General features: G+C 47.0%; 2 protein-coding genes across 9 annotated transcripts in view; one reads left to right on the plus strand and one right to left on the minus strand.

Annotated features, from left to right (window-relative positions):
* The window catches only part of APBB2 (amyloid beta precursor protein binding family B member 2), a 501,466-nt gene extending 495,142 nt beyond the window's left edge, over nucleotides 1-6,324 (plus strand). For all 8 annotated transcript variants that reach the window (XM_063921023.1, XM_063921025.1, XM_063921021.1 and 5 more), the window contains one exon: nucleotides 435-6,324. In XM_063921023.1, the coding sequence (XP_063777093.1) occupies nucleotides 435-602 (168 nt within the window). In that variant the 3' untranslated portion in view covers nucleotides 603-6,324. The remainder of the gene's footprint in view (nucleotides 1-434) is intronic.
* NSUN7 (NOP2/Sun RNA methyltransferase family member 7) overlaps nucleotides 1-26,304 on the minus strand; it is a 421,001-nt gene that overhangs the window by 120,940 nt on the left and 273,757 nt on the right. The window lies entirely within an intron of this gene.

The following is a 26,304-nucleotide window of genomic DNA, read 5'->3' on the forward strand; positions in this document are numbered from 1 at the left end:
CGACCGGCGGGCTATTCAGTGTTCGGGATCCTGGCGTCGGTATTGTGACCGGTCACATAACCGCATCCCAACTAATCTCTATCACCACCGTAATGACACCTTCATAAAAAATGGCCCAATTCCTATGGTTAGCATGTTATTATACATTAACCTCTAAATATTTCTATTACAAAGATAAAATAGATTTCCATGGTAAAAAGACTATATTGCTGTGATAAGGCCAGACCCATAATCTAGAAGCCATGATAACATTCCATCACCTGCAGCTTCCTGCTTTATGATGGAGGGTAAGCGCTTACTGCAGGTTTCTCAAATATATTCAGTCCATGGAAGAATTGTACGGAGAACTCTAATGTGTTTTCCTGACACTACAATATGTATGCTAGGCTGAATTTCTTGACTAACGTGAAGCCCTGTCTTTTTTTTCTTTCTAGTTGCGGTACCAGAAGTGCCTGGTTGCCAGGCCTCCTTCCCAGAAGCCTCAGCCTCCACCACCTCCTGCAGACTCTGTGACACGGCGGGTCACCACCAGTGTAAAACGGGGCGTGTTATCCCTGATTGACACTTTGAAACAAAAACGCCCGGTGGCTGACATGCCATAGCCACAAAAAGCACCGGAATCAATGGACACTTGAAGTGTATGTCTCTGCTGAAGTGAAAGTAGCTCTGTAACGGAGTACACTGCGGCCCAGCCTTCCATGAAACTGCTGCTTTCTCTTCAGAGAATTTCCCTTTATCCGATGTTTGACAAGCATGTTCTCGTTCTGACACCATGGCGTACTACAAAAGAAGCATGAATATAAATATATATATCTACTCATAACTTTTATTTTTCTCTCTCCTGTCAGTGGTTCCTGTTACATGCATTGGATAGCCTGTTTCAGATTGTAAATACGATGAACATTTCATGACTCTTAGCAAGTGCCATGGGGCCCGTTGTTGCTAAGGATTACTAAGCATCCCATAGCTCACTGGCTCATATCACTGAGGTGTGATTTGTTCAGACAAGAGACACTGTTATTTCATCATTGCGGCAGTTTTCCGTGTCGGTGGAACAGATTTTCGGATTCCTATTACCTGCGCCACCAGCGCTTAATCATTAACTGCACAAAGACATCATACAAAGCGAATGGAAGGATCTTGTGGATGGGTTGCCCTACGGGGGCGGTGGGGGGGATAATTAAGTGAAGAGATGAATAATCCCTTATCAGTTTCTACATCATATACAGCTGGACTCCACTATAGATATTATCCCATCCAATTCTCACAACTGTCGGACTATTCTCATTCAACGCAAGACTTTGTGTTTATCAGGCAAGCAGAACTATACTGTACATCTCACACAGCCAATGGATGGAAACCAACGCTGCATTATTTCTTGTAGTCCTAATGGATCACAATCCTGCCCTGTTTTAGCAAAGTGCTGTCAATTAATGACATCATTTCTGTGGTTTTAGTTTAAAGTTGATTTGTCACCTGCAGACAAGACTACTCGTCTCTAGCCTTCACTCTCCTCTTCTGATGACTTCTGTTGCTTTCAGGTTTATGTTTTGTGTATTCTTACCACATAACACTTCCCCAGCTGTCTGCTAAACATTTCAGAATTGTGTACACAATTAACATGCCACTAATGTCCCTTTACTATAGTTTGGCATTCTAGAACACTGTGTAGCTATAAAAGTGTCATTCAAATCACATCAGTTCCTACAATTAAGATTTTGACGGCTACAAGAAAAGCTTCCTTTTGAACAGGAGGTCATTTATGAAGCACATTATGGGGTCTATTCATATAGATCCCAGTGTGGAGAGTGATCATTTTCTCTACATATCACTTCATATGCTATATGTAGTAGTTCAAAGTCGAAATTCATGAATACTTATCCTTCCAGTGAAGCAATCCGAAAAGGAGGCCGCTCCGCAATCCTGGAGAGAAGTGCGGTCCTTCCAGCGATCCGGTTTCCTGGTAGTAGAACCTGACTGCTGTGTATTAGGAATTATCAGAAATAGTTAGGTCCCTGAGTGCCCTATACCTAGCTGCTGATTGGCATCAGAAAAAGGGTGTGGGGCTGAAGCAGAGGACAGAAGTAATCAACTCCCCTGCTCTTTTCCTATAGAAGTACAGATTTCGCTATCGTGAGACGGAAATGGAAAGCTGAGCTTTCCGTTCCTCTATGAATCTCACTCCCCATACTACTGTATGGAGAAGCGATCCAGGCACAGAGCAGGGGTTGCAGCTGGAGAAGTCAGGAACTTCTCCACCTTAAAGCTGGGTACACCCGAGACAGTGTACCGGGATGATATCACTGTTCCCTCCTTCATTAGCATATACCATGTTGCTAGCATTATCGCACGGTTGCCTGTGCAGCAGGGCTGACCAGGCGGTATCACTAGCGATTGCAGGCACCTGTAGATCGGGACTACATGCTGAACGATATGCCCAATATGTTGTTCCGATACGGCCGGAAATTACATATCGGTCTGATATTATTTCAGTGTGTACCTGGCTTTACCCCCTTCCTGAATAGAAGGCAGCAGGGAAAAGCTCTGTTTTCAGTTAAAACATGTCTTTTCACTACTTCATGAATGGACCCCTATGTCCACTGTACAATATAATGCAATACTGTATGTGGACTCACCATAGAGTTGGCTTCTACAAGCACGTCTGGAAGATTAAGGAACGCGCGTTTGCTGAAAAGAAGAAGTTTGGAAAGCCAGAGGGGAAGGAGTTGGGCAGACCGAAGGCATTCCTAGCAGAGCATGGAGAAGGCGTGCCGCTGTGCTGCATTTTGCAGAGCAGAAATGACATTTCCTTTTGCAGAGTGAGATTATTGGGAGGAAGTACAGTAAAGGGGTGCAGAGGGTGCATCTTGGGAGCATTCCTTGTAAAGTAATAAAATCAGTCTCGATGCCTACTCAATGTGTAGGGAAAGCTCACAAATATTTATTGTACTGAAAGTGGTGGAAGCAAGGCAGGATTGAGGGCCACATGGGCCTGGGGCTGAAACTGACCAAGAGCCTATTGTGAGACGCGGCGGAGCTGTGACCAGTGCAATATGGGTGTGGCCAGTGCTGTGTGGGTGTGCTCAGTGCAATGTGGGTGTGCTCAGTACCTTGTGTGCATGTACACCACTATCAGCCCTGATGTCTCCCGAAATACATAAATGTAGAAAAACTTAATTGTAGTCTCATCCGCCCCATTGATAATCTAGCCCCGGGTGGAATTAAAGTGATAGGAGGGTGGAAGTTGGGGCGCAATACCACTTTTCCACAGTGTGCCTTTGCAGAGACTTCTGGAACTGCGCACACCTATGTGCAATTTAGGTTGCAGAGGAGTCACACAAGGACTGACCATCCAAGCACATTGGTAAAGAACCAAGATGTTCTGCATTGCGCATATAGGGGGTCATTCCGAGTTGATCGCTAGCTGCTTTTGGTCGCTGCGCAGCGATCAGGCAAAAAATCGGCACTTATGCGCATGCGGCGCAATGCGCACACGCAACGTACTATTACAACGAATTATGTAGTTTCACACAAGGTCTAGCGAAGCATTTCAGTCGCACTGGTTGCCGCAGAGTGATTGACATGAAGTGGGCGTTTCTGGGTGTCAACTGACCGTTTTCAAAGAGTGTTAGGAAAAACGAAGGCGTGCCAGGAAAAATGCAGGCGTGGCTTGGCGAACGCAGGGCGTGTTCGTGACGTCAAAACAGGAACAGAATAGTCTGAAGTGATCGCAAGCGCTGAGTAGGTCTGAAGCTACTCTGAAACTGCACAAATTTATTTTGTAGCCGCTCTGCGATACTTTCATTCGCACTTCTGCTAAACAAAAATACACTCCCAGTGGGAGGCGGCATAGCGTTTGCACGGCTGCTAAAAACTGCTAGCGAGCGAACAACTCGGAATGACCACCTTAGTGCGATACGTAAATGACCACCTTAGCAGAATATGGTGATATACTAATCTAATACTATACTAAAGCGACTTCACTCATATTAACAAGATTATTTCATGTGTTTAAATGCAATTTGGGTTTCCATGTGCATCTTTACATAGCACACGTAACATTACAGTATGTGCTCTCTGCAGAATTCTGTGGTATTCAAGGAACATTACCTACAGATTTGCTGGTCCCAGGGCCGTCTTTTCGTATGGGCTCTTGCCCAAGGGCCCCAGGAGTAAAAGGGCCCTAGGCTGATAGCTGAGGGTCCCCTCTTTCCAGGGGTACCAGATTTTTTAAAATCGGACCTGGGGAACCGGAGATATCTGACTTCAAAGCAGTGGTCCCCATCCAAGCCTGTTAATTGTTTTTACCAGCCAGATATCTCGGGTTCTGTCTGACTTAGAGTTTTTTTGAGGGTATACTTCAAAAGCTGGGACTCTCTCCTTTCAGTTGACACTGGCAGCTTGTCTCTACTATGCCCAGAACCAGAGATATCAGTCTTCAAGCAGCTGGTCCCTGCTCCAGCTCCACACGCCTAATATGCAGTTTTATATGTTTGTTGGTGGATTGCTCTGGCTCCTTAAGTCTGATCCCCAAGTCCCCAGGACCTTCTGAAAGGTGGGCTCTCTAGTTTTTTTTATCCCATTAAAGCTAAGAAATCTATTTCTAGGAACTGGAGATATCTGCAGTAAAGCACGCTGCCCTGACCCCCGGAAAATGATGAATATTAAGCCCACTCCACTATTCACCCCTCCCTTGTGTATTAAACACCCCCTACCACCCTGGAAGCCATGTACCAGGGCCCCTTCATTCAGCACAATGTCCCCTTCTACAGTTTAATGTTCTCCTTCCTGCCCCATTTGTGCAGTAAAGGAGTAATTAGCAGAAATAATTTCTCCAGGTCCTGAGTGAAAGATAGAACCCCCATACCCCCCCCCCCCCCGCGGAACATCAAAGCTGCCACTGATAGCACCCCCCACCCCTACCGCTGATGGGTGGGTAGGGGCCCCAGTGCATTTCTGTGCCCAGGGGCCTACACTGCTGTTAAGACGGCTCTGGCTGGTCCCTTTTAATATTACCTGCTGAACATACTGCATATCAATAGCGTTAGTCAATGGATTCAATTTTCATGGTCCTTCTAGTTCCGTATTAGTGAACGATGATGACTTCAGCAGTTTACTGGCCATATATGGGATTTTCTTATTTTTATAGAAAAAAAAAACCCCAAAAGCTAATTATAAGCACACATTTAAATGTAACAGCTCATCAACACAGTGACTAAATTGCAGCTGCACTCAGTAATTTAATTAGCCATTAATTTTATTCAAGAGAATAATGAATAGAGTTTTTCCCCTTGTTTGGCGTTGTAGTTCCCCTCTGCGGGATTGTAGATGACAAATAGGCTAACCTTTCTGTGCACAGCCTGTCCTTGTATACAGCGGGGCTATCCTTCATATTTGCTGTCGCCCTAGCTAACTCTAAAAGCAGCATGCTCTCAATTTTACATCAGTACAGTCCTACAGATGTGCCTGCATGCACACAGGTAACACACTCCTATTGCTTATCCCAATTCATTATTGGAATTTTCCCCACACTCTTTCATACTGTGTGTCACTATAGATCTATTTACATGAATTGTGCACTTAATATATTTTTGCATTGAAAAAGGTCAGTAACCCTCAGCCGGAAACTGAACATCCACAGACTCAGTATTATCATTTTCAAGATTTTGTCCTGATCATTTCAGCATTCTTTAATATATCAGTTGTTAGTTCTGAAACACCAGCATTTTCTGCAATGTTGTAACAAATGTAACTTACAGTAATCATGGTTTTCCCCCGCCTATTGCGTCACCCACTCTGACAGCTGCAGATTTGGTGTGAAAATCCAAAGGCGGTAACATTTTATAATGAACATATAAAAATAGCACTGTTTATACCGGTTGAAACACCTGATCACACTGTAATGATTATGCCTTCATCTGTTTTTCTGGAAGGTTGGCGTTATTGTGTACAGTTGTACATAATGATGATGTGTCTGCCTTGTCATCACATTCTCCTACACATTTACACGTTCCGCAATCATATCATACCAGAATTAGACGTATCTAATGAAACATGGTGGAAGAAACAGTGATCTATGGGTAAATGCCAATCCTTTGCAGATATTTTGTTTTAAAAATAGCTTTGCATATTTTAACTTAAAAAAAATTATTTTGTAAAACGAATTGTAATTAAAAATAAATAAAAAAAAGTCACTTTTTTTTACGGCCAAAAAAGTATGTATGTGGTGTGTATGTATGACTAAATGCCAATGTGTTAGTAAGAGTCCATTTATCTATGCATTCTTTGTATGCAGTGGCTCTATAAACAGCCATGTTCACTATACCTTCTATGTCTTGTGGTTTTATTTTATTCACGTGTCACAGTTATTGATGTCAAAAAAAGAAAAAAATCAAAAGATGACGTTTGCCTTCTCTATTTACGTCTTGGGTCAGTTGGGTCCTAAACTGGGTCCCGTGGCACCATGGGGTGCTGCGGGCCACTTGTGGGGGTGCCACCGGTTGGTGGTCCAGGACCAAATAATTATTTATGGTCCATGTGGTAAGCAAACCAGTGCTGGTGGCTGCCAATCATAAATTGTGTGAACAAATAGAGTTGCAACCCTGTCCACCACCACCACATGACCCTAAGGATGACTGGTAACAATCTACATCATCTTTTTTGCTGAATTTCTCAATGAGAAACTTTTGGCCTTTGGGTGCCATGGAAAAAAATGCTGACACTTATTAGAGTACTGTGATACAAGGAAGATTGGGAACCACTGTCTTGGGTTACTCTTTAACTGTTTTTTTAACTTCCTAAAGTTGTTCTTCCTTCAGTTCATTCCTGCAAGCTCATTAGTAAATGCTTGTCTATATTATTAGTAAATTCTGGTCTATATCTGACTATTAAACTTGACAGCAGGTGTAACATGTTAGCCTGGGACGAAGTATGGCTCTACATGTTAGGCTTGGCCCATACAGAGATCTAAATATCAGACTGGACACCAGATAAGGATCTCGATGTCAGAATGAGCACCAGGTATGGTTGGTATTGTTGGTGATATATATCACTTTCCAAATGAGTTTTTCTACAGATAATGTGTTGCTCTGGGTATTATACTTGGCAGCAGTTATGGCTTAGTTTTGTATACTTAGCACTCAGAGACGCTTTATCAGAGGAGGGAGCCCGTGTGCCCCTCCAGACGGGCCTCCTCCTCTGCACGGCGCAGCAGTCTCCGGCATTGTACCGGAGTCTTCGGCGCATTTGCAAGCCCCCTGGAAATATGGCGCCCGCTATGTTCCGGAGACCAATTTGGCTACTGTGCATGCGCTGTAGCCATTTTGACTGCGATTTTCACTGCAAGAATTGTACTAATAGCTTTTCCTTTTCCAAAAAGTCATATTTATTTTATTAAAAGTTATTTTAAACAATGTAAAACCAACCAAATAAAGTTCATCATTCAATGAAACAATTTTCATACATCGTATGTTGGTTGGTACATTATCGCTCTCCACTTTATCTCTTTCCAAGCTTTGATAAATGTCCCCCTTTGTGGGAAAAATGGCACATTATTTTACTTAAATGCAAAAGTGAGGTTTCTCTTTGCCAGTGCTCCTCCGCCCGGATTCTACCGAGAAATCTTCCACTCACTTCTCCGCCCTCATTTTGAAATTGGCTGGTCAATTTACCCCACAAACATACAGATGAAGCCAAGCTAATCGTGGCACCGTCTGTGCCTGGGCGCGCCCATCACAGCGTATGGAGCATCTCTGTGCAATCCTGTAGTGGGGCTAGCCACCGGATCGCCTAATCCTGCCGGGAGTGCATGTCTGCGATGAAGCCGCACTAGATGAGTGTAGCTCCATCTGTACTGTACTTTCCACTTTACCACATGCTTCTGTCCATCACAGCCAGATAGACTGACAAGACGGGTGCTTCCTGAATTTATGGTACACAAGTGTACAGTTATCTAGATACAGGGGGTGGGTCAACTTACACTCTGGCTCAACTTACCCCACTCTCTCCTAGGTGTAATATGGCTGTCATTGCAGCATGTGAAAGTGCACTTAACCACTGGTCCAGGAGACGCCATAAGTTTCCCATAGCAACCAGCTTCTGTCATCTTATAGACTGCGCTAGCTAAATGATAGCGAGAAGCTGATTAGTACTCTGGGTAACGTCACCATTTTTTATCTTCAGAAGGTTTGATACATTTCCCCCTTAGACTATGTACAAATGGATATATCATATGGTGCCTTACAATACTGTGAGCTGGAGGCGATATAGATATATATATATATATACATAAAATGTTGGCTCTGGGCATCTCTTCCTCGCCTGCTCATCCAGCAGGTCCACACATTTGCTGATGGCCAGGAAAGAAGAACCTGCAGGTAATCCTACCATAACTATTTCAGGACAAACCTGTTCCTGTCTTGTTGGCAGCAGTAATCTGTCCTCTTATGTGACTGTCTATGGAGAGGACAGGGCTGCATATGTCAGGGGAAGTTCCATCATGTGAGGAGGGCAACAGAGACCAGCAGAAAGCCACAGACTGAGAATTAGACTCTGGAAGGAGCAGGGTCCCCAGCAGCCCAATACAGTGATCTGTAATAGCATAATAATATGCAGGGAGACTGGTGTCACATGCACCCTGATATAAAATTCATGCATGCTACCTGTTCATAAGATAGATTCCAAAACAGGCAGAGGTATATGGCTCCAGTTGTACTGATGTTGGAATACTGTGCCGTATTGTACACCTCCTTTATGAGACAAAGTACAACCAAAATCCAATATTTATTTTCTAGGTCAAGGACAGGTTTCCACTCGCATTTGTCTTTTAGTGCATTTTATACTGTAGGTAAGAGGCCATGTACTGTAAAATGAACGTAAACATGGTAAAGCTGCCTTAGAATTCAGTGTATTTATGCCTTTCATCTAGTTTCTATGGAACAAAAACTCATGGAAGCTGGATGAAGAGTAAATAGGTGTGAATCCAGCCGGATTGTTTTCTATTTTTTAAGCTATAAAATAGACATAAGAAAACTGCGCAAGAGTGGGCTATCCATACACAAAACACATTACATAGTAATAAGGTGGCATTAGGAGAAGAGCGATGTCTGAGACTAAGTACCATTAGTAATACCCATTCTCTCAGGGATCTTTATTTGCTTTGTTTAAATGTCCCTACTCATACAGTCTTCTGAGGAGAGGGCGGCGAATTGTCATTGGCTGCTTGGCTTTGAGCGCTCACTGCAAAGTTACATACTTGCCGTACACTGTAGAGAGCAATGACTTCCAAATCGTCACCTCAATTTTTTATAGAGCTCCACAAAAATGTAGCACTGGACAATCCATATTATTTATATATTTAACATTTTGTTATATAATGTCAGCATATTATGTTGTGATATACAATTGAGAAAAAAACCCCTAAAGATGCAAGACTGGTATTAAGAGACGTAGGGGGAGATGTACTAAGCAATGAAAAGAGTAGAGAAGTGAGCCAGTGGAGAAGTTGCCCATGGCAACCAATCAGCTGCTCTGTATAATTTTATAGTATGCAAATTATAACTGTTACTTCATTGCCATGGGCAACTTCTTCACTGGCTCACTTCTCCACTTGTTTCACTGATTAGTACATCTCCCTCATAGAGGTAAAATAGCCCTGCTCACAAGCTTACAAAATACAGGAATAACCAATCATACAAAACAAATTAGGGCCATACTAGATTAATTAAGAAGCTTACTCTCTAGAAGGACCTGGATGGGATGGTAGTTGGGAGTGCAGTGCGTGAGTATTACCAGTTGATGCTAGGATTGCTTATTGGGAAGAGGTGAGTTTTGAGAGTGCATTTGAAAGATTGAAGGTTGTGTAGAGTCTGGTTTGATAGAGAGTTCCTTTCGAGAGACGCAACAAAGCCGGTTTAAAGTGATAATTGAGGAGGCAAGGAGCAGGTAAGGTAGATCTAAGTAAGTGACCTCAATTTATAACCAGGTCAGATATGTTTTAGTAACATTTATTTATGTGTCACCGGATACTGTGTTGCACTTTACAATTGGGAAGAATGAGAGGGAGGTGTCCATGTGGTCTTCTAAGGTGATTGTATGTAGCTTGTATTGTATTATGTAGGTTGTGTGGAGTTTTCCGAGGGGAGCAGTGGATGAACAGTGGGAACGAAGATATGGATTGTAGTAGGCATAAACAGGTGGGGAGAAGGTTGCAGTAGTACAGGTGGGAGATAATAAGAATTTACTTACCGATAATTCTATTTCTCGGAGTCCGTAGTGGATGCTGGGGTTCCTGAAAGGACCATGGGGAATAGCGGCTCCGCAGGAGACAGGGCACAAAAAAGTAAAGCTTTACTAGGTCAGGTGGTGTGCACTGGCTCCTCCCCCCATGACCCTCCTCCAGACTCCAGTTAGGTACTGTGCCCGGACGAGCATACACAATAAGGGAGGCATTTTGAATCCCGGGTAAGACTCATACCAGCCACACCAATCACACCGTACAACTTGTGATCTAAACCCAGTTAACAGTATGACAACAGAAAGGGCCTCTTAAAGATGGCTCCTTAACAATAACCCGAATTAGTTAACAATAACTATGTACAAGTATTGCAGATAATCCGCACTTGGGATGGGCGCCCAGCATCCACTACGGACTCCGAGAAATAGAATTATCGGTAAGTAAATTCTTATTTTCTCTATCGTCCTAAGTGGATGCTGGGGTTCCTGAAAGGACCATGGGGATTATACCAAAGCTCCCAAACGGGCGGGAGAGTGCGGATGACTCTGCAGCACCGAATGAGAGAACTCCAGGTCCTCCTTTGCCAGGGTATCAAATTTGTAAAATTTTACAAACGTGTTCTCCCCCGACCACGTATCTGCTCGGCAGAGTTGTAATGCCGAGACCCCTCGGGCAGCCGCCCAAGATGAGCCCACCTTCCTTGTGGAGTGGGCTTTTACAGTTTTAGGCTGTGGCAGGCCTGCCACAGAATGTGCAAGTTGAATTGTGTTACAAATCCAACGAGCAATCGACTGCTTAGAAGCAGGTGCGCCCAACTTGTTGGGTGCATACAATATAAACAGCGAGTCAGATTTTCTGACTCCAGCCGTCCTTGCAATGTATATTTTTAAGGCTCTGACAACGTCCAACAACTTGGAGTCCTCCAAGTCGCTAGTGGCCGCAGGCACCACAATAGGTTGGTTCAGATGAAATGCTGATACCACTTTAGGGAGAAAATGCGGACGAGTCCGCAGTTCTGCCCTATCCGAATGGAAGATTAGATAAGGACTTTTATAAGATAAAGCCGCCAATTCAGATACTCTCCTGGCAGAGGCCAGGGCTAGTAACATAGTCACTTTCAATGTGAGATATTTCAAATCCACCTTTTTCAATGGTTCAAACCAATGGGATTTGAGGAAATCTAAAACTACATTTAGATCCCACGGTGCCACCGGAGGCACCACAGGAGGCTGTATATGCAGTACTCCCTTGACAAAAGTCTGGACCTCAGGGACAGAGGCCAATTCTTTTTGGAAGAATATTGACAGGGCCGAAATTTGAACCTTAATGGATCCCAATTTGAGACCCATAGATAATCCTGATTGCAGGAAATGTAGGAAACGACCCAGTTGGAATTCCTCCGTCGGAACCCTCCGATCCTCGCACCACGCTACATATTTTCGCCAAATGCGGTGATAATGTTTCACGGTGACTTCCTTCCGTGCCTTAATCAAGGTAGGAATGACTTCTTCTGGAATGCCTTTCCCTTTTAGGATCTGGCGTTCAACCGCCATGCCGTCAAACGCAGCCGCGGTAAGTCTTGAAAAAGACAGGGACCCTGCTGTAGCAGGTCCCTTCTCAGAGGTAGAGGCCACGGTTCGTCCGTGAGCATCTCTTGAAGTTCCGGATACCAAGTCCTTCTCGGCCAATCCGGAACCACTAGTATTGTTCTTACTCTTCTTTGCCGTATGATCTTCAATACCTTTGGTATGAGCGGCAGAGGAGGAAACACATACACTGACTGGTACACCCAAGGAGTTACCAGTGCGTCCACAGCTATTGCCTGTGGATCTCTTGACCTGGCGCAATATTTGTCCAGTTTCTTGTTGAGGCGAGACGCCATCATGTCTACAATTGGTCTTTCCCAACGGTCTATTAACATGTTGAAGACTTCTGGATGTAGACCCCACTCTCCCGGATGAAGATCGTGTCTGCTGAGGAAGTCTGCTTCCCAGTTGTCCACGCCCGGGATGAACACTGCTGACAGTGCTATCACGTGATTCTCCGCCCAGCGAAGAATCTTGGCAGCTTCTGCCATTGCACTCCTGCTTCTTGTGCCGCCCTGCCTGTTTACATGGGCGACCGCCGTGATGTTGTCCGACTGAATCAACACCGGCTTTCCTTGCAGGAGAAGTTCCGCCTGGCTTAGAGCATTGTAGATTGCTCTTAGTTCCAGAATGTTTATGTGAAGAGACTTTTCCAGGCTCGACCACACTCCCTGGAAGTTTCTTCCTTGTGTGACTGCTCCCCAGCCTCTCAGGCTGGCGTCCGTGGTCACCAGGATCCAATCCTGAATGCCGAATCTGCGGCCTTCTAATAGGTGAGCCTTCTGCAACCACCACAGAAGTGACACCCTTGTCTTTGGTGACAGGGTTATTCGCAGGTGCATCTGCAGATGCGACCCTGACCATTTGTCCAACAGATCCCTTTGGAATATTCTTGCATGGAATCTGCCGAATGGAATTGCTTCGTAAGAAGCCACCATTTTTCCCAGGACTCTTGTGCATTGATGTACTGACACTTTTCCTGGTTTTAGGAGGTTCCTGACCAGATCGGATAACTCCTTGGCTTTTTCCTCTGGAAGGAAAACCTTTTTCTGAACCGTGTCCAGAATCATTCCTAGGAACAGCAGACGAGTTGTCGGGATTAAATGGGATTTTGGAATATTCAGAATCCACCCGTGTTGTCTTAGCACCTCTTGAGATAGTGCTAAAGCTGTCTCCAGCTGTTCTCTGGACCTTGCCCTTATTAGGAGATCGTCCAAGTATGGGATAACTAATACGCCTTTTCTTCGAAGAAGAATCATCATCTCGGCCATTACCTTGGTAAAGACCCGAGGCGCCGTGGACAATCCGAACGGCAGCGTCTGAAACTGATAGTGACAGTTTTGAACAATGAACCTGAGGTACCCCTGGTGTGCGGGGTAAATCGGAACGTGTAGATACGCATCCTTGATGTCCAAGGATACCATAAAGTCCCCTTCTTCCAGGTTCGCTATCACTGCTCTGAGTGACTCCATCTTGAACTTGAACTTTTTTATGTAGAGGTTCAAGGACTTCAGATTTAGAATAGGCCTTACCGAGCCATCCGGCTTCGGTACCACAAATAGAGTGGAATAATACCCCTTTCCTTGTTGTAATAGGGGTACTTTGACTATCACCTGCTGAGCGTACAGCTTGTGAATGGCTTCCAACACCCTCTCCCTTTCGGAAGAGACGGTTGGTAAGGCAGACTTCAGGAAACGATGAGGAGGATCCGTCTCTAATTCCAACCTGTACCCCTGAGATATTATCTGCAGGATCCAGGGGTCTACCTGCGAGTGAGCCCACTGCGCGCTGTAATTTTTGAGACGGCCCCCCACTGTCCCCGAGTCCGCTTGAGAGGCCCCAGCGTCATGCTGAGGTTTTTGCAGGAGCCGGGGAGGGCTTCTGTTCCTGGGAAGGAGCTGCCTGTTGGTGTCTCTTCCCTCTTCCTCTGCCTCGTGGCAGGTACGACAAGCCCTTTGCTCTCTTATTTTTGTAGGAGCGAAAAGGCTGCGGTTGAAAGGTCGGTGCCTTTCTCTGTTGGGGAGTGACTTGAGGCAAAAAAGTGGATTTCCCGGCAGTAGCCGTGGCCACCAAGTCTGATAGACCAACTCCAAATAACTCCTCCCCTTTATACGGCAAAACCTCCATGTGACGTTTTGAATCCGCATCGCCTGTCCACTGTCGTGTCCATAAGGCTCTTCTGGCTGAAATGGACATAGCACTCACCCGAGATGCCAGTGTGCAAATATCCCTCTGTGCATCACGCATATAGATAAATGCATCCTTTATTTGTTCTAACGACAGTAAAACATTGTCCCTATCTAGGGTATCAATATTTTCAATCAGGGATTCTGACCAAACTACTCCAGCACTGCACATCCAGGCAGTTGCTATAGCTGGTCGTAGTATAACACCTGCATGTGTGTATATATTCTTTTGAATAACTTCCATCTTTCTATCTGATGGATCCTTAAGTGCGGCCGTCTCAGGAGAGGGTAACGCCACTTGTTTGGATAAGCGTGTGAGCGCCTTGTCCACCTTAGGGGGTGTTTCCCAGCGCGCCCTAACCTCTGGCGGGAAAGGGTATAATGCCAATAACTTTTTTGAAATTATCAACTTTTTATCAGGAGCAACCCACGCTTCATCACACACGTCATTTAATTCTTCTGATTCAGGAAAAACTGTTTGTAGTTTTTTCACACCATACATAATACCCTGTTTTACGGTATCTGTAGTATCAGCTAAATGTAACGTCTCCTTCATTGCCAAAATCATATAACGTGTGGCCCTACTGGAAAATACGTTTGAATTTCTACCGTCGTCACTGGAATCAGTGCCCGTGTCTGGGTCTGTGTCGACCGACTGAGGCAAAGGGCGTTTTACAGCCCCTGACGGTGTTTGAGGCGCCTGGACAGGCATTAATTGATTGTCCGGCCGCCTCATGTCCTCAACTGACTGTTTAAGGGAAGATAAACCATCACGTAATTCCACAAATAAAGGCATCCATTCTGGTGTCGACCCCCTGGGGGGTGACATCTGCATATTTGGCAATTGCTCCGCCTCCACACCAATATCGTCCTCATACATGTCGACACCACGTACCGACACACACCGCAAACTCACAGGGAATGCTCTAATGAAGACAGGACCCACTAGCCCTTTTGGGGAGACAGAGGGAGAGTCTGCCAGCACACACCACAAAGCGCTATATATACAAGGGATATCCTTATATTAAGTGCTCCCTTATAGCTGCTTTAATATATATATATATAGCCATTAATGTGCCCCCCCTCTCTGTTTTACCCTGTTTCTGTAGTGCAGTGCAGGGGAGAGACCTGGGAGCCGTTCTGACCAGCGGAGCTGTGACAGAAAATGGCGCCGTGTGCTGAGGAGATAGGCCCCGCCCCTTTTTCGGCGGGTTCTTCTCCCGCTATTTTTCCAGTCAGGCAGGGGTTAAATATCTCCATATAGCCCCTATGGGCTATATGTGAGGTATTTTTAGCCTTGTATAAGGTTTATATTTGCCTCTCAGAGCGCCCCCCCCCAGCGCTCTGCACCCTCAGTGACTGCCCAGTGAAGTGTGCTGAGAGGAAAATGGCGCACAGCTGCAGTGCTGTGCGCTACCTTATGAAGACTGAGGAGTCTTCAGCCGCCGGTTTCCGGACCTCTTCACGCTTCAGCATCTGCAAGGGGGTCGGCGGCGCGGCTCCGGGACCGGACTCCACGGCTGGGCCTGTGTTCGATCCCTCTGGAGCTAATGGTGTCCAGTAGCCAAGCAGCAAATCCACTCTGCATGCAGGTGAGTTTACTACTTTCCCCCTAAGTCCCACGTTGCAGTGATCCTGTTGCCAGCAGGACTCACTGTAAAGAAAAAAACCTAAACTAAACTTTCTCTAAGCAGCTCTTTAGGAGAGCCACCTAGATTGCACCCTTCTCGTTCGGGCACAAAATCTAACTGGAGTCTGGAGGAGGGTCATGGGGGGAGGAGCCAGTGCACACCACCTGACCTAGTAAAGCTTTACTTTTTTGTGCCCTGTCTCCTGCGGAGCCGCTATTCCCCATGGTCCTTTCAGGAACCCCAGCATCCACTTAGGACGATAGAGAAAATCTATTATTTATTATTACTATGGTAAAGTCCAGAGAAAATAAAGGGGCATATTCTGCAACTGTTGTGAAGCACTGTGACATCCAAATGGGGATGTCAGACAGAGGATAAAAGGTAAGAAGAGCGTTTATGTAGAGAAATTTAGATTTCTGCTGCGGGGTACACTGGGCTCCACAAGTCTGGACAATGGGGTGTAGAGTAGGATCTTGATCCGAGGCACCAATAGGCTCAAAGCTTTGACTGTTCCCAGAATGCACAGCGCCGCCTCCTCTATAACCCCGCCTCCCAGCACAGGAGCTCAGTTTGTCAGTTGGTGCTGCAGTAAGCAGGCACTTAACAGAGGGGCTGCTCCAGGCAGCCCTAAGAAAAGCTTTTTATGAGGTAAAAAGTGAAGACTTCAAGGGCAGCAGCAGGGGTAAATGTGTTATGACATTCTCTGCTGCAGCTCCAGCTCTCCCCAGCGGCGCTGCACACTCCCGAGCCCTGGTTGCCGGGTACCTACAGCGGAGGCTCTGGTTTACTTCACGTTAGGCACACACGGCTGGGGCTCTCCAGGATCGTGTGGCCGCGCTTCGGGAGGTGGTAAGTGGGTCCCGCTCGCGATCCGGCGCGGTCAGTGGGAGGAGGGCCGCGCGCGCTGGTGGTGGACACTGTGGATACAGGCAATCCCACTAGATCACCAGGGCATGGGCGCAGGTCAGGTTTTCTCTTAAAACCGATCTTAATATCGCCCACAGTACCCGGTGGTTTTGCCAGCAAGAGGGTTAAGGCTTAGACCTGAAGCCCCTCCCCCAGCCCCAGGGCGCCATTTCCAGCAAGTGTTCCCGCCCTGGAGCTGCATATCTGTCTTTCCTCACTCCCTGTCAGTGTCTGCGGCGCCATTACTCCTCAGCTCACTGTTCCTGGGACTGCTTGGGCAAATCCTCCTATGTAAAGCCGCCTGGTTGTCAGTGCTGTGACTTTACATGACACTTAAGTATTCTACCTGCCTTTTTAGTCAGTGTTGGTAAGAGAGAGTGCATTTAGTCAGGGGTTTATAGTACAATTACCCTGTGATATACATCCAGTTTCTTACTGTGTAGTGTTATATCTATTGACTATATAGCTGTGTAAGCTAGTCCAGTGCAGTATTATTGTCTGTAATAACCTCTGCATTGTACAAACTGTGACTTTCTGTGTGTGCATTGATAGCTGAATGGTGTCCATCTCGTGTCTTTCACTCAACTTGCTATCCCTATATTCTATAACCTGAGGGGGCTTGGTGCGTCAGGTGTTATCTAATATAGGATTTTCACAAAGATATACTGTATTACGTATTTTTCTCTGTGATTTAGTCACCATATCTCTCCTTTATCTCTGCTGGTGCTGACTACACTGCGCAGGGGTTTGGGTTTAGGGATATAGTGCTGCTAATAATTGTACTGTGTTACCTCATACTGCAAGTTATATCATGTCTGCTTCTGAGGGTAACGGTTCTGGGGCGGAACACACTGCTGGTGTTGCTGAAGCCACAGGCACATATGGGGAGAATATAGCAGCTGTGGGCTCTGGTTCTGGGGGCTCCTTGCCCCCCAGTGGGACTGTGGCAACGGAGTCACATACTGACCCTCTGTGGGCTGCTTTTTCCACGCTTCTGCATACGCTAGTTCATAAACTAACACCCCCTATGGGACCCCCAATGCCGGTACAACCGTATGTGGTCCCTGCAGCTAACCCGCCGTGGGCGGACAATTTATCTGCTTAATTAAAGAAGTTGAACCAGTCCCTGACTACTAAAAAGTCTGACCAACGCTCGCCTAAGTCCAAGAGGTCCTCTAAGCGAGCGCTCGTCTCCTCATAATCCACTGCTGTCACTGACACCTCGTCTGATGAAGACAGCACATACACTGACCCCACAGGTTCTGACTCAGATACGGCTGATGGGGAGGGTAGTTCACATGTGGATGTTCCTGATCTTTTGGAGACTATTAAATTAATTCTGCAGATTACGGATGATCCCGAGCCATCCGTTCCTCCTAAGAAACCAGATAGGTTCAAGCTTCAGAAGGTGATTAAACAAGTTTTACCTCACTCTGACCACCTAGTGGATATACGTCAGGAACCCTGGCAAAGCCCGGGTACGAAGTTTGTGCCTCAAAAGAAGATGCTGGCTCGCTATCCCCTCGCGCCAGAGCTGTCTAAGAATTTGGGAAACGCCTCCTCCAGTAGACTCACATGTGGCTAGGATGGTGGTTTCCTCAGCTCTACCTGTCACTACCGTCACGTCTCTAAAAGAGCCTACGGATAAACGTGTGGAGGGTTGTCTAAAAGCGATTTACACCCTCATGGGTGCTGCACAAAGGCCCACTATTGCAGCTACATGGGCGGCAGAGGCTATTGAAGCATGGGCCTTGGAGTTAGAGGCTGAAATCTCCTCTGACCATGGTAGACAATGCTTGTCATATATTGTCACAGCTTCTCGCTATATTAAAGAGGCGGCTTCTGATGCCGGTATTCTAGCAGCCAAGGCCTCTACTACGTCAGTCCTGGCTCGCAGGATATTGTGGCTGAGATCCTGGTCTGTGGATCTGGACTCTAGAAAAACCCTGGAGGTACTCCCTTTCAAGGGGGATATTCTGTTTGGGGAGGACTTAAATAAGATAGTGGCTGACTTGGCTACTGCCAAAACTGCCTGTCTGCCTAATACAGCTCCTTCTGTGTTGAAGGCCAAAGGCACGTCCTTTTGCCCCTTTCGTCCTTCAGGTAAAGCAAAAGGTCAGGCGTACCATAAGCAGGCCCGCACTTCCAAACCTGGTAAGCCGAAGCCCAAAAGAGCCTGGGCTGCCCGTCAGCCAGCAGCCAAGACCGATAAGCCTGCCGCATGACGGGGCGGGCCTCTCCCTGGGGGATCCCAGGGTGGGGGGCCAGGCTTCTAGGGTATACCCAGGAATGGTTGAAGACCACTTCAGATGCCTGGGTACGGGAAGTCGTCACTCGAGGTTACGCCATAGCCTTCAAAAACCGACCCCCTCATCGATTTTGCCAGACAGACGTCCCGTCGGACCAGACAAAGGCAAACACTCTGCATTCGGTGGTACAGACCCTCCTGGATACAGGAGTCGTAGTACAGGTGCCTCTTGCTCAGAGGGGCCGGGGGTACTATTCTCCGCTGTTTCTAGTCCCGAAACCGAATGGGTCCTCCCAGCCCATTCTCAACCTCAAGGCACTGAACAAATTTGTGAAGATTTCCAAGTTCCGTATGGAAACCCTTCGCTCTATAGTTCTGGCCTTGGAACCTGGGGACTACATGGTCTCCCTGGACATACAGGATGCTTACCTGCATATTCCTATAGCAGTGTCCCATCAACAATACCTGAGGTTCGCTATTGGCAACCTCCATTACCAGTTTCGGGCATTACCTTTTGGTTTAACAACGGCTCCGCAAGTCTTCACCAAAGTTATGGCGGTGATGACGGTGGTACTCCGCCGTCAAGGGGTCAGGATACTGCCGTATCTGGACGACTTGTTAATCCTGGCAAATTCCCCAGATCTTCTCCTGCGTCATCTGGATATGACGGTCCGGTTTCTACAAGCCCACGGGTGGCTCATCAACTGGAAGAAATCCTCCCTGGTCCCTACTCAGAGCATGGTGCATCTGGGAGTGCTGTTGGACACTCACAACCAGAGGTTGTTCTTGTATCAGGAGAAAGTCCTGAAACTTCAGGACAGGATTTGTTGCTTCCTTTCTCGTCCGCAAGTGTCGATACATTCGGCAATGCAGGTGCTGGGCCTCATGGTGTCAGCATTCGATATGGTGGAGTATGCTCAATTCCATTCTCGCCCCCTCCAGAAGCTGATTCTAGCCAAGTGGGACGGCCTGCCTCACCGGATCAGGTCTCACATGATCTCTTTGACTCCGGAGGTCCGTCTGTCGCTGCTCTGGTGGCTCCTGGACCGACAATTGTGCAGAGGCCGTCCCTTCTGGATATCCAACTGGGTCCTGTTGACGACAGATGCTAGTCTAAGAGGTTGGGGCGCGGTGCTAGAGCAGAACTCCTTGCAGGGTCGGTGGACCAAGGAGGAATCTCTCCTCTCGATCAACATTCTGGAATTGCGGGCTGTCTTCAATGCGTTGAACCTAGCCCAGCATTTGATTCAGAACCGTCCTGTTCAAGTACAGTCGGACAACGCCACCACAGTAGCTTACATAAATCATCAAGGCGGCACTCAAAGCCGTTTGGCAATGAAGGAAGCCTCACGGATTCTACGTTGGGCAGAACGCCATCTACCGGCAATATCGGCAATATTAATTCCAGGGGTCCTGAATTGGGAAGCGGACTTTCTCAGTCGTCAGGACGTGCATGCCGGCGAGTGGGGCCTCCATCCAGAAGTGTTTTAACTCCTCGTGGAAAGGTGGGGTCTTCCAGATGTGGATCTGATGGCGTCTCGACACAATTGCAAGGTTCCGGTCTTCGGAGCAAGGACAAGGGATCCTCAAGCAGCATTCGTGGATGCGCTGGCAGTGCCGTGGAGGTTTTGGCTGCCGTACGTGTTCCCTCCGGTGTCACTCCTGCCCAGGGTAATTCGGAAATTCAAGCAAGAAAAAGGAAATCTGCTTCTCATAGCTCCGGCGTGGCCCAGACGGCACTGGTTCTCAGACCTGCAAGGCCTATCGTCAGAGCGTCCACTTCTACTTCCACAACGCCCAGACCTCCTCGTTCAGGGCCCCTGTGTCTACCAGGACCTAGCCCGGCTGTCTTTGACGGCGTGGCTCTTGAAGCTTCCGTCTTAAGAGCTAAGGGTTTTTCTGAAGAGGTCATTAAAACTATGTTGCCGGCCCGGAAACCGGCCTCTGCTCGGATTTACCATCGGGTCTGGCATTCCTACTTTGTTTGGTGCGCATCTAACCATTATGACGCTTCCAAGTTTAGTACAGCTAAACTTTTGGCTTTTCTACAGGAGGGCCTAGATTTAGGCCTGCGTCTGGCCTCCCTCAAGGTTCATATTTCTGCCTTGTCGGTGTGGTTTCAGAGAAAATTTGCGACTTTACCTGATGTTCATACTTTCACTCAGGGTGTGTTGCGTATCCAACCTCCCTATGTCCCGCCTGTGGCTCCTTGGGACTTGTCGGTGGTTTTGAAGGCATTGCAGGAGCTTCCATTTGAACCTCTTGGTTCAAGCTGACCTTAAGTGGCTTTCCCTTAAGGTGGTGTTCTTGCTGGCTATTGCCTCTGCTAGAAGAGTGCTAGAAGAGTGTCGGATTTGGGTGCCTTGTCTTGTAGTTCCCCATATCTGATTTTTCACCGTGACCGGGCGGTTCTTAGGACTCGTCCCGGATATTTACCTAAGGTGGTTTCTTCGTTCCACCTTAATCAGGAGATTGTGGTTCCAGCTTTTGCCTCTCCTGATTTGTCTCCCAAAGAGCGGTCTTTGGATGTGGTACGGGCTCTCCGTATCTATGTGAAGAGAACTGCTTCTATTCGAAAGTCTGATTCTCTCTTTGTTTTGTTTGGATTTCACAAACGTGGCTGGCCTGCTCACAAGCAGACCCTGGCCAGGTGGATTAGAATGGTGATTGCGCATGCTTATGTGAAGGCTGGTCTGTCAGCTCCTGTTCACATTACAGCCAATTCTACTCGGTCTGTTGGACCTTCTTGGGCGGCCCAACGTGGTGTGACCCTTGACCAATTGTGCAAGGCGGCTACGTGGTCCTCCGGGAACACGTTCATAAGGTTCTATGCCTTCGATACTGCCGCTTCCCAGGATGCTTCCTTTGGACGCCGGGTTCTTGTGCCCGCTACAGTGCGTCCACTCCCATAAGGAACTGCTTTAGGACATCCCCATTGTCCAGACTTGTGGAGCCGCAGCAGAAAACGAGTTTTATGGTAAGAACTTACCTTTGTTAAAACTCTTTCTGCGAGGTACACTGGGCTCCACAAGGCGCTCACCCTGACGCACTTAGCTTCTTTGGGTTGATATGGCATTAGCCGCTGACACTTCTCTTGTCGTGAGAGTGTGGTGTATGTGGCTACTAACCGTTGTCGTCTCTTTTCCTGCTACTGCATTGGGCTGGTTAACTAAACTGAGCTCCTGTGCTGGGAGGCGGGGTTATAGAGGAGGCGGCGCTGTGCATTCTGGGAACAGTCAAAGCTTTGAGCCTGTTGGTGCCTCGGATCAAGATCCTACTCTACACCCCATTGTCCAGACTTGTGGAGCCCAGTGTACCTCGCAGAAAGAGTTTTAACAAGGGTAAGTTCTTACCATAAAACTCGTTTTCAGTGTCATCTGCATAGATGGTAGTTGAGGATAAATGAGCATACAGTATAAAGCAAAAAGTTATAAAGATAGAGATGCAAACGAATAATAACTACCTGGAGGGACCCTAACAAATATGGGCTGACAGGCGTTCTGCTCCTTGTCATATAATATGACAGGCAACTATGCAGCAGAGCTGGAAAGCCTTACATCCCATGGGAGAACAGCCACTGTCAGCCAGTGCAGTGGAGCATAGATGTCCAGCCTGCCAAGATGCCCCTAGACTTTTTCCAGATGCCCCTAGGCATTTGTCTATGCTGATTATGCCTAGGGCCGGCTCTGCTGCTATTGTGTACTAGACATTACAACTGGGGATGAATTGTTTCCTTACCATCAGATTGAATGGTTAATTACTTGCTGTGAGGATTTGTTCTGTATTGTGCACAAGCCACCAAACTTGGGATCTGCATTGTATACTTGCCACCAGTGAGCCCCATCTTGTCCAAAACCAGCTAGTTTTAAACATTTGAGAACCCAACATTTGAGAACCACAGGAAAGCACGTGAAATTGGGTATTTTAAGAAGGACATTGAATACTATGGCCCTCATTCCGAGTTGATCGGTCGCAATGCGAATGTAGCAGAGTTACACACGCTAAGCCGCCGCCTACTGGGAGTGTATCTTAGCTTCTTAAAAGTGCGACCGAAGTAATCGCAATATTGCGATCACAAACCTTGTAGCAGTTTTGGAGTAGCTTCAGACTTACTCTGCCTGTGCGATCAGTTCAGTGCTTGTCGTTCCTGGTTGACGTCACAAACACACCCAGCGTTCGCCCAGGCACTCCCACCGTTTCTCCGGCCACTCCTGCGTTTTTTCCGGAAACGGTAGCGTTTTCAGCCACACGCCCCTGAAACGCCGTGTTTCCGCCCAGTAACACCCATTTCCTGTCAATCACATTACGATCGCCGGAGCGATGAAAAAGCCGTGAGTAAAATTACTTTCTACATAGCAAAGTTACTTGGCGCAGTCGCAGTGCGAACATTGCGCATGCGTACTAAGCGGATTTTCATTGCGATGCGATGAAAAATACCGAGCGAACAACTCGGAATGAGGGCCTATGTGCATGTAGCCTTAAGAACAGGAAGTAAAAACATCACATTTACAATTTACTTGTAATCTGGCGAAGATCAATTTGTGCACTTAATTTCTAGGCAGCGGTATATGTAATATCGTATTAGACTCTTCTGCAGAAACAATTCCTCCCTGCCTGGCTCCTGTGTAGCTGTAATTGGAAGGTAATGTTTAAAGGGAGGAAAGCTATGAATTAGTGTTTTAATCAGGCCAGGCTATTAATGAAATGCAGTAGGGGTCACATTGTCAGTGTGGAGGCTGCTGCTTTTCAGGTACATGCAGAGAAGTGTTTTGTAATTGAAACAGCAGTGTTACACCTGAGTGGAGGTGAGGAAGGTTAATGCCAGAAACAAACTGCCTACTGTGTACTCAGGGGATTGTGCCCAAGGAGCATATTGGCGTCACACAGTGTTCTGCTCTATGCCGGACTGGTCCGTATTTGTATCACTGAGAATGGTAATAATGTTACTGATTGTATATGAAAATCTTTCATATTTGGCTCATATAATGCAGAACTAGTTCCAATATGGAACTTTACATGAGAACTTAAATAATAAAAAAGTATGTATATTACAGTATCTATGAAAAACAAGAAAATTAAATTGTTATTTCTCTATCAGAGGTTCCCAAACGCATTGCTCAAGGCATCCTAATGGTCCAGGTGTAAAGATATCCATGGCTCAGCACAGATGGTTAAATCACATTGACTGAGGTACTGATTAAGTCACCTGTGGCCAAGCATGGATATATTTAAAACCAGGACCGTTAGGGTGCCTTGAGGACCGTGTTTGGGAACCTGATTTATACACAGAACCATAGGCATGCTCAGGGGGGGTGCCTGGTGCGCACAGGCACCCCCTAATGTCAAGCACCTCCCACATGCAGCACAGTGATCCCGGCAGAGCCTGCTGCTCAGTCCTGTGCTATTCCTCGCTGCCAGTAGTGCATTTACCAGTATGGTCGCTGACTTCCTAGGACGCGCAGCTGGAGAACCTCAGGCAGTCTGGGCAGCGGGCTCCTCTCTTACAGAGTACTGCATGAGCTGCCGCCACGTCTCTGCTTATCTCCCTCCACCTGCATCTCTTGCCCGGCTGCGGTGACCCCGACGGAGCCACTACACATCCCACCACGTCTGACTGGAGGGACTGCGGAGCCTCTTCCCAACCTCCAGATAAACTGCTCTCCCACTCTCTCCCTCCCTCCCATACCCCTCTCTCTGCCCCCCCGTGCCTCTCACTCTCTCCATGCCTCTCAATTTCTCCATGGCCCTTTCTCCTCATGTCCCCTGTCCCAATGCCCCTCTCGCTATTCATGCCTCTCTCTCCTTGTGCCCTTCGCCCTCTCCATGCCTCTCTCTCTCCAATATATATATATATATATATATATTGCTCATACTGTGTGGCATAATGTCGACTTTCGCTCATACCATGTGGCATAATGTAAATTTCGGCTCACACTGTGTGGTGTAATGTGACTTTTGGCTCATACTGTTTGGAGTAATGTGATTAAGCCATGTGATTTTACTGAGAGAATGTAAAATAGTGCTAGACATGTAATTGGGCGGTGCTAGACACACCCATCCGGCAGTGCACCCCCTAATATAATTAGCTGCGCACACCTATGCACAGAACATTCGATGAACATGGAGGTTAGTTACTTTGAATCACAATCTATGGGCAACACAATCTTTTTGTTTTTAAGCCAGATGTCTAGATGGTCTGTTCTGTGTACATCAAGGTTTCCTGTGTCTGAAGAGAGTGTTCATAGTGTTGTGGGCCTGGGATGGGAGGCAGGAGGTCCTGAGTACCCTCAGCACTTGGCAGTAGTGCATGGCATTGCCAGCTTCATGGGAGGAGGAGATAGGCATCCCCAGTTACAAAGGAGATATGCAGCCCTGGTATAAGTACGGGGCCCCTGTGAGTTAGCCCCATTTGTTGGTAGGAAGCTCCCATACAAGTGAAGGGGAGAAATGCCCCCAGTGCAGCAATATCTGCAGAGAGGAACTGCTTCTACAAAGAGGGAAGCAATATGGTGACCCCTCCAGAGGAAAATAGAGGGAGGTCTGCTTACCACTTGTTAAGGACAGTGAGCGGCTTCCTGTGAAGAGTCAAGGGGAGAGTCAGTCGGGAAGGTCACCCTGAGTATAAATTGCCTTCATTGTACTGTAAGGGGAAGAAGCCTACATAGAAAAATAGAGGTTTCTTGGGAAATGTCCCTATAAAGTTACCCCATATGGGACGTGTAAGTCACTGAATATACTGTAGGAAGCAATATAAGGGTTAATCACTGCAGTGAACTGATATAATCTGCAGGGTGAGAAGGGGAGGTCATGGAGCTTGGTACTTTATTAAAGGAGTCTATGCAGTATGGCATTTAGAGAAGAGGGTCCCTGTTAGATGGGATGCTGCACTCTTGTGGGTGACCTTAATTTACCTTGCGGTCTACCGCAGACCACAGGTTCCCACCATAGGCGATAATGGGGATTTCTTTCCTCATTACTGCCTATGCGCTCTGCTTGATTGGCAGGCCGGGAGCTATGACGTGGCGCTCCCTGATTGGCTGGCGGGTCCCCAAGTGACAGGAGTCACGAGGGGTCCCGGCATTCGGGGAAAGGGGACCCATTTGTACACATGTATCCCCTTAAATTGCGTGGACAGGGTTATTTTGCATTTTATTTTAGTTTTACCCCTGGATGCCTACATGGAATGAAGAGGACCGATCTTCACTGAAAATACAAGTAGCCTAAGGATTCTACTGGACAAGTGGATGTGAATGACGGTGTGGGATGTAGGTGTGATTTATTAAAGTTGTACTGACACAATGTGTGTGTGTATTGTCTTTATTTTAATATTTATTTTGTTGTGGAACTACAGGTACCAGCAGGCCCTTTAATGCCCCACATGCTGGTACTTGTGGTTCTCCAAGTACCAGCATGTGGGGGTTGCTTGTAGTTTCACAGCAAAAGACAATATTTCTATTTTTACACAAACATGCTATGAAGTCGCCACCCACATCCCTGTCCCTTGGGTGCCTGG

This window comes from Pseudophryne corroboree, chromosome 1 (genome assembly GCF_028390025.1).
Source record: "Pseudophryne corroboree isolate aPseCor3 chromosome 1, aPseCor3.hap2, whole genome shotgun sequence".
Taxonomy (NCBI): Eukaryota; Metazoa; Chordata; class Amphibia; order Anura; family Myobatrachidae; genus Pseudophryne; species Pseudophryne corroboree.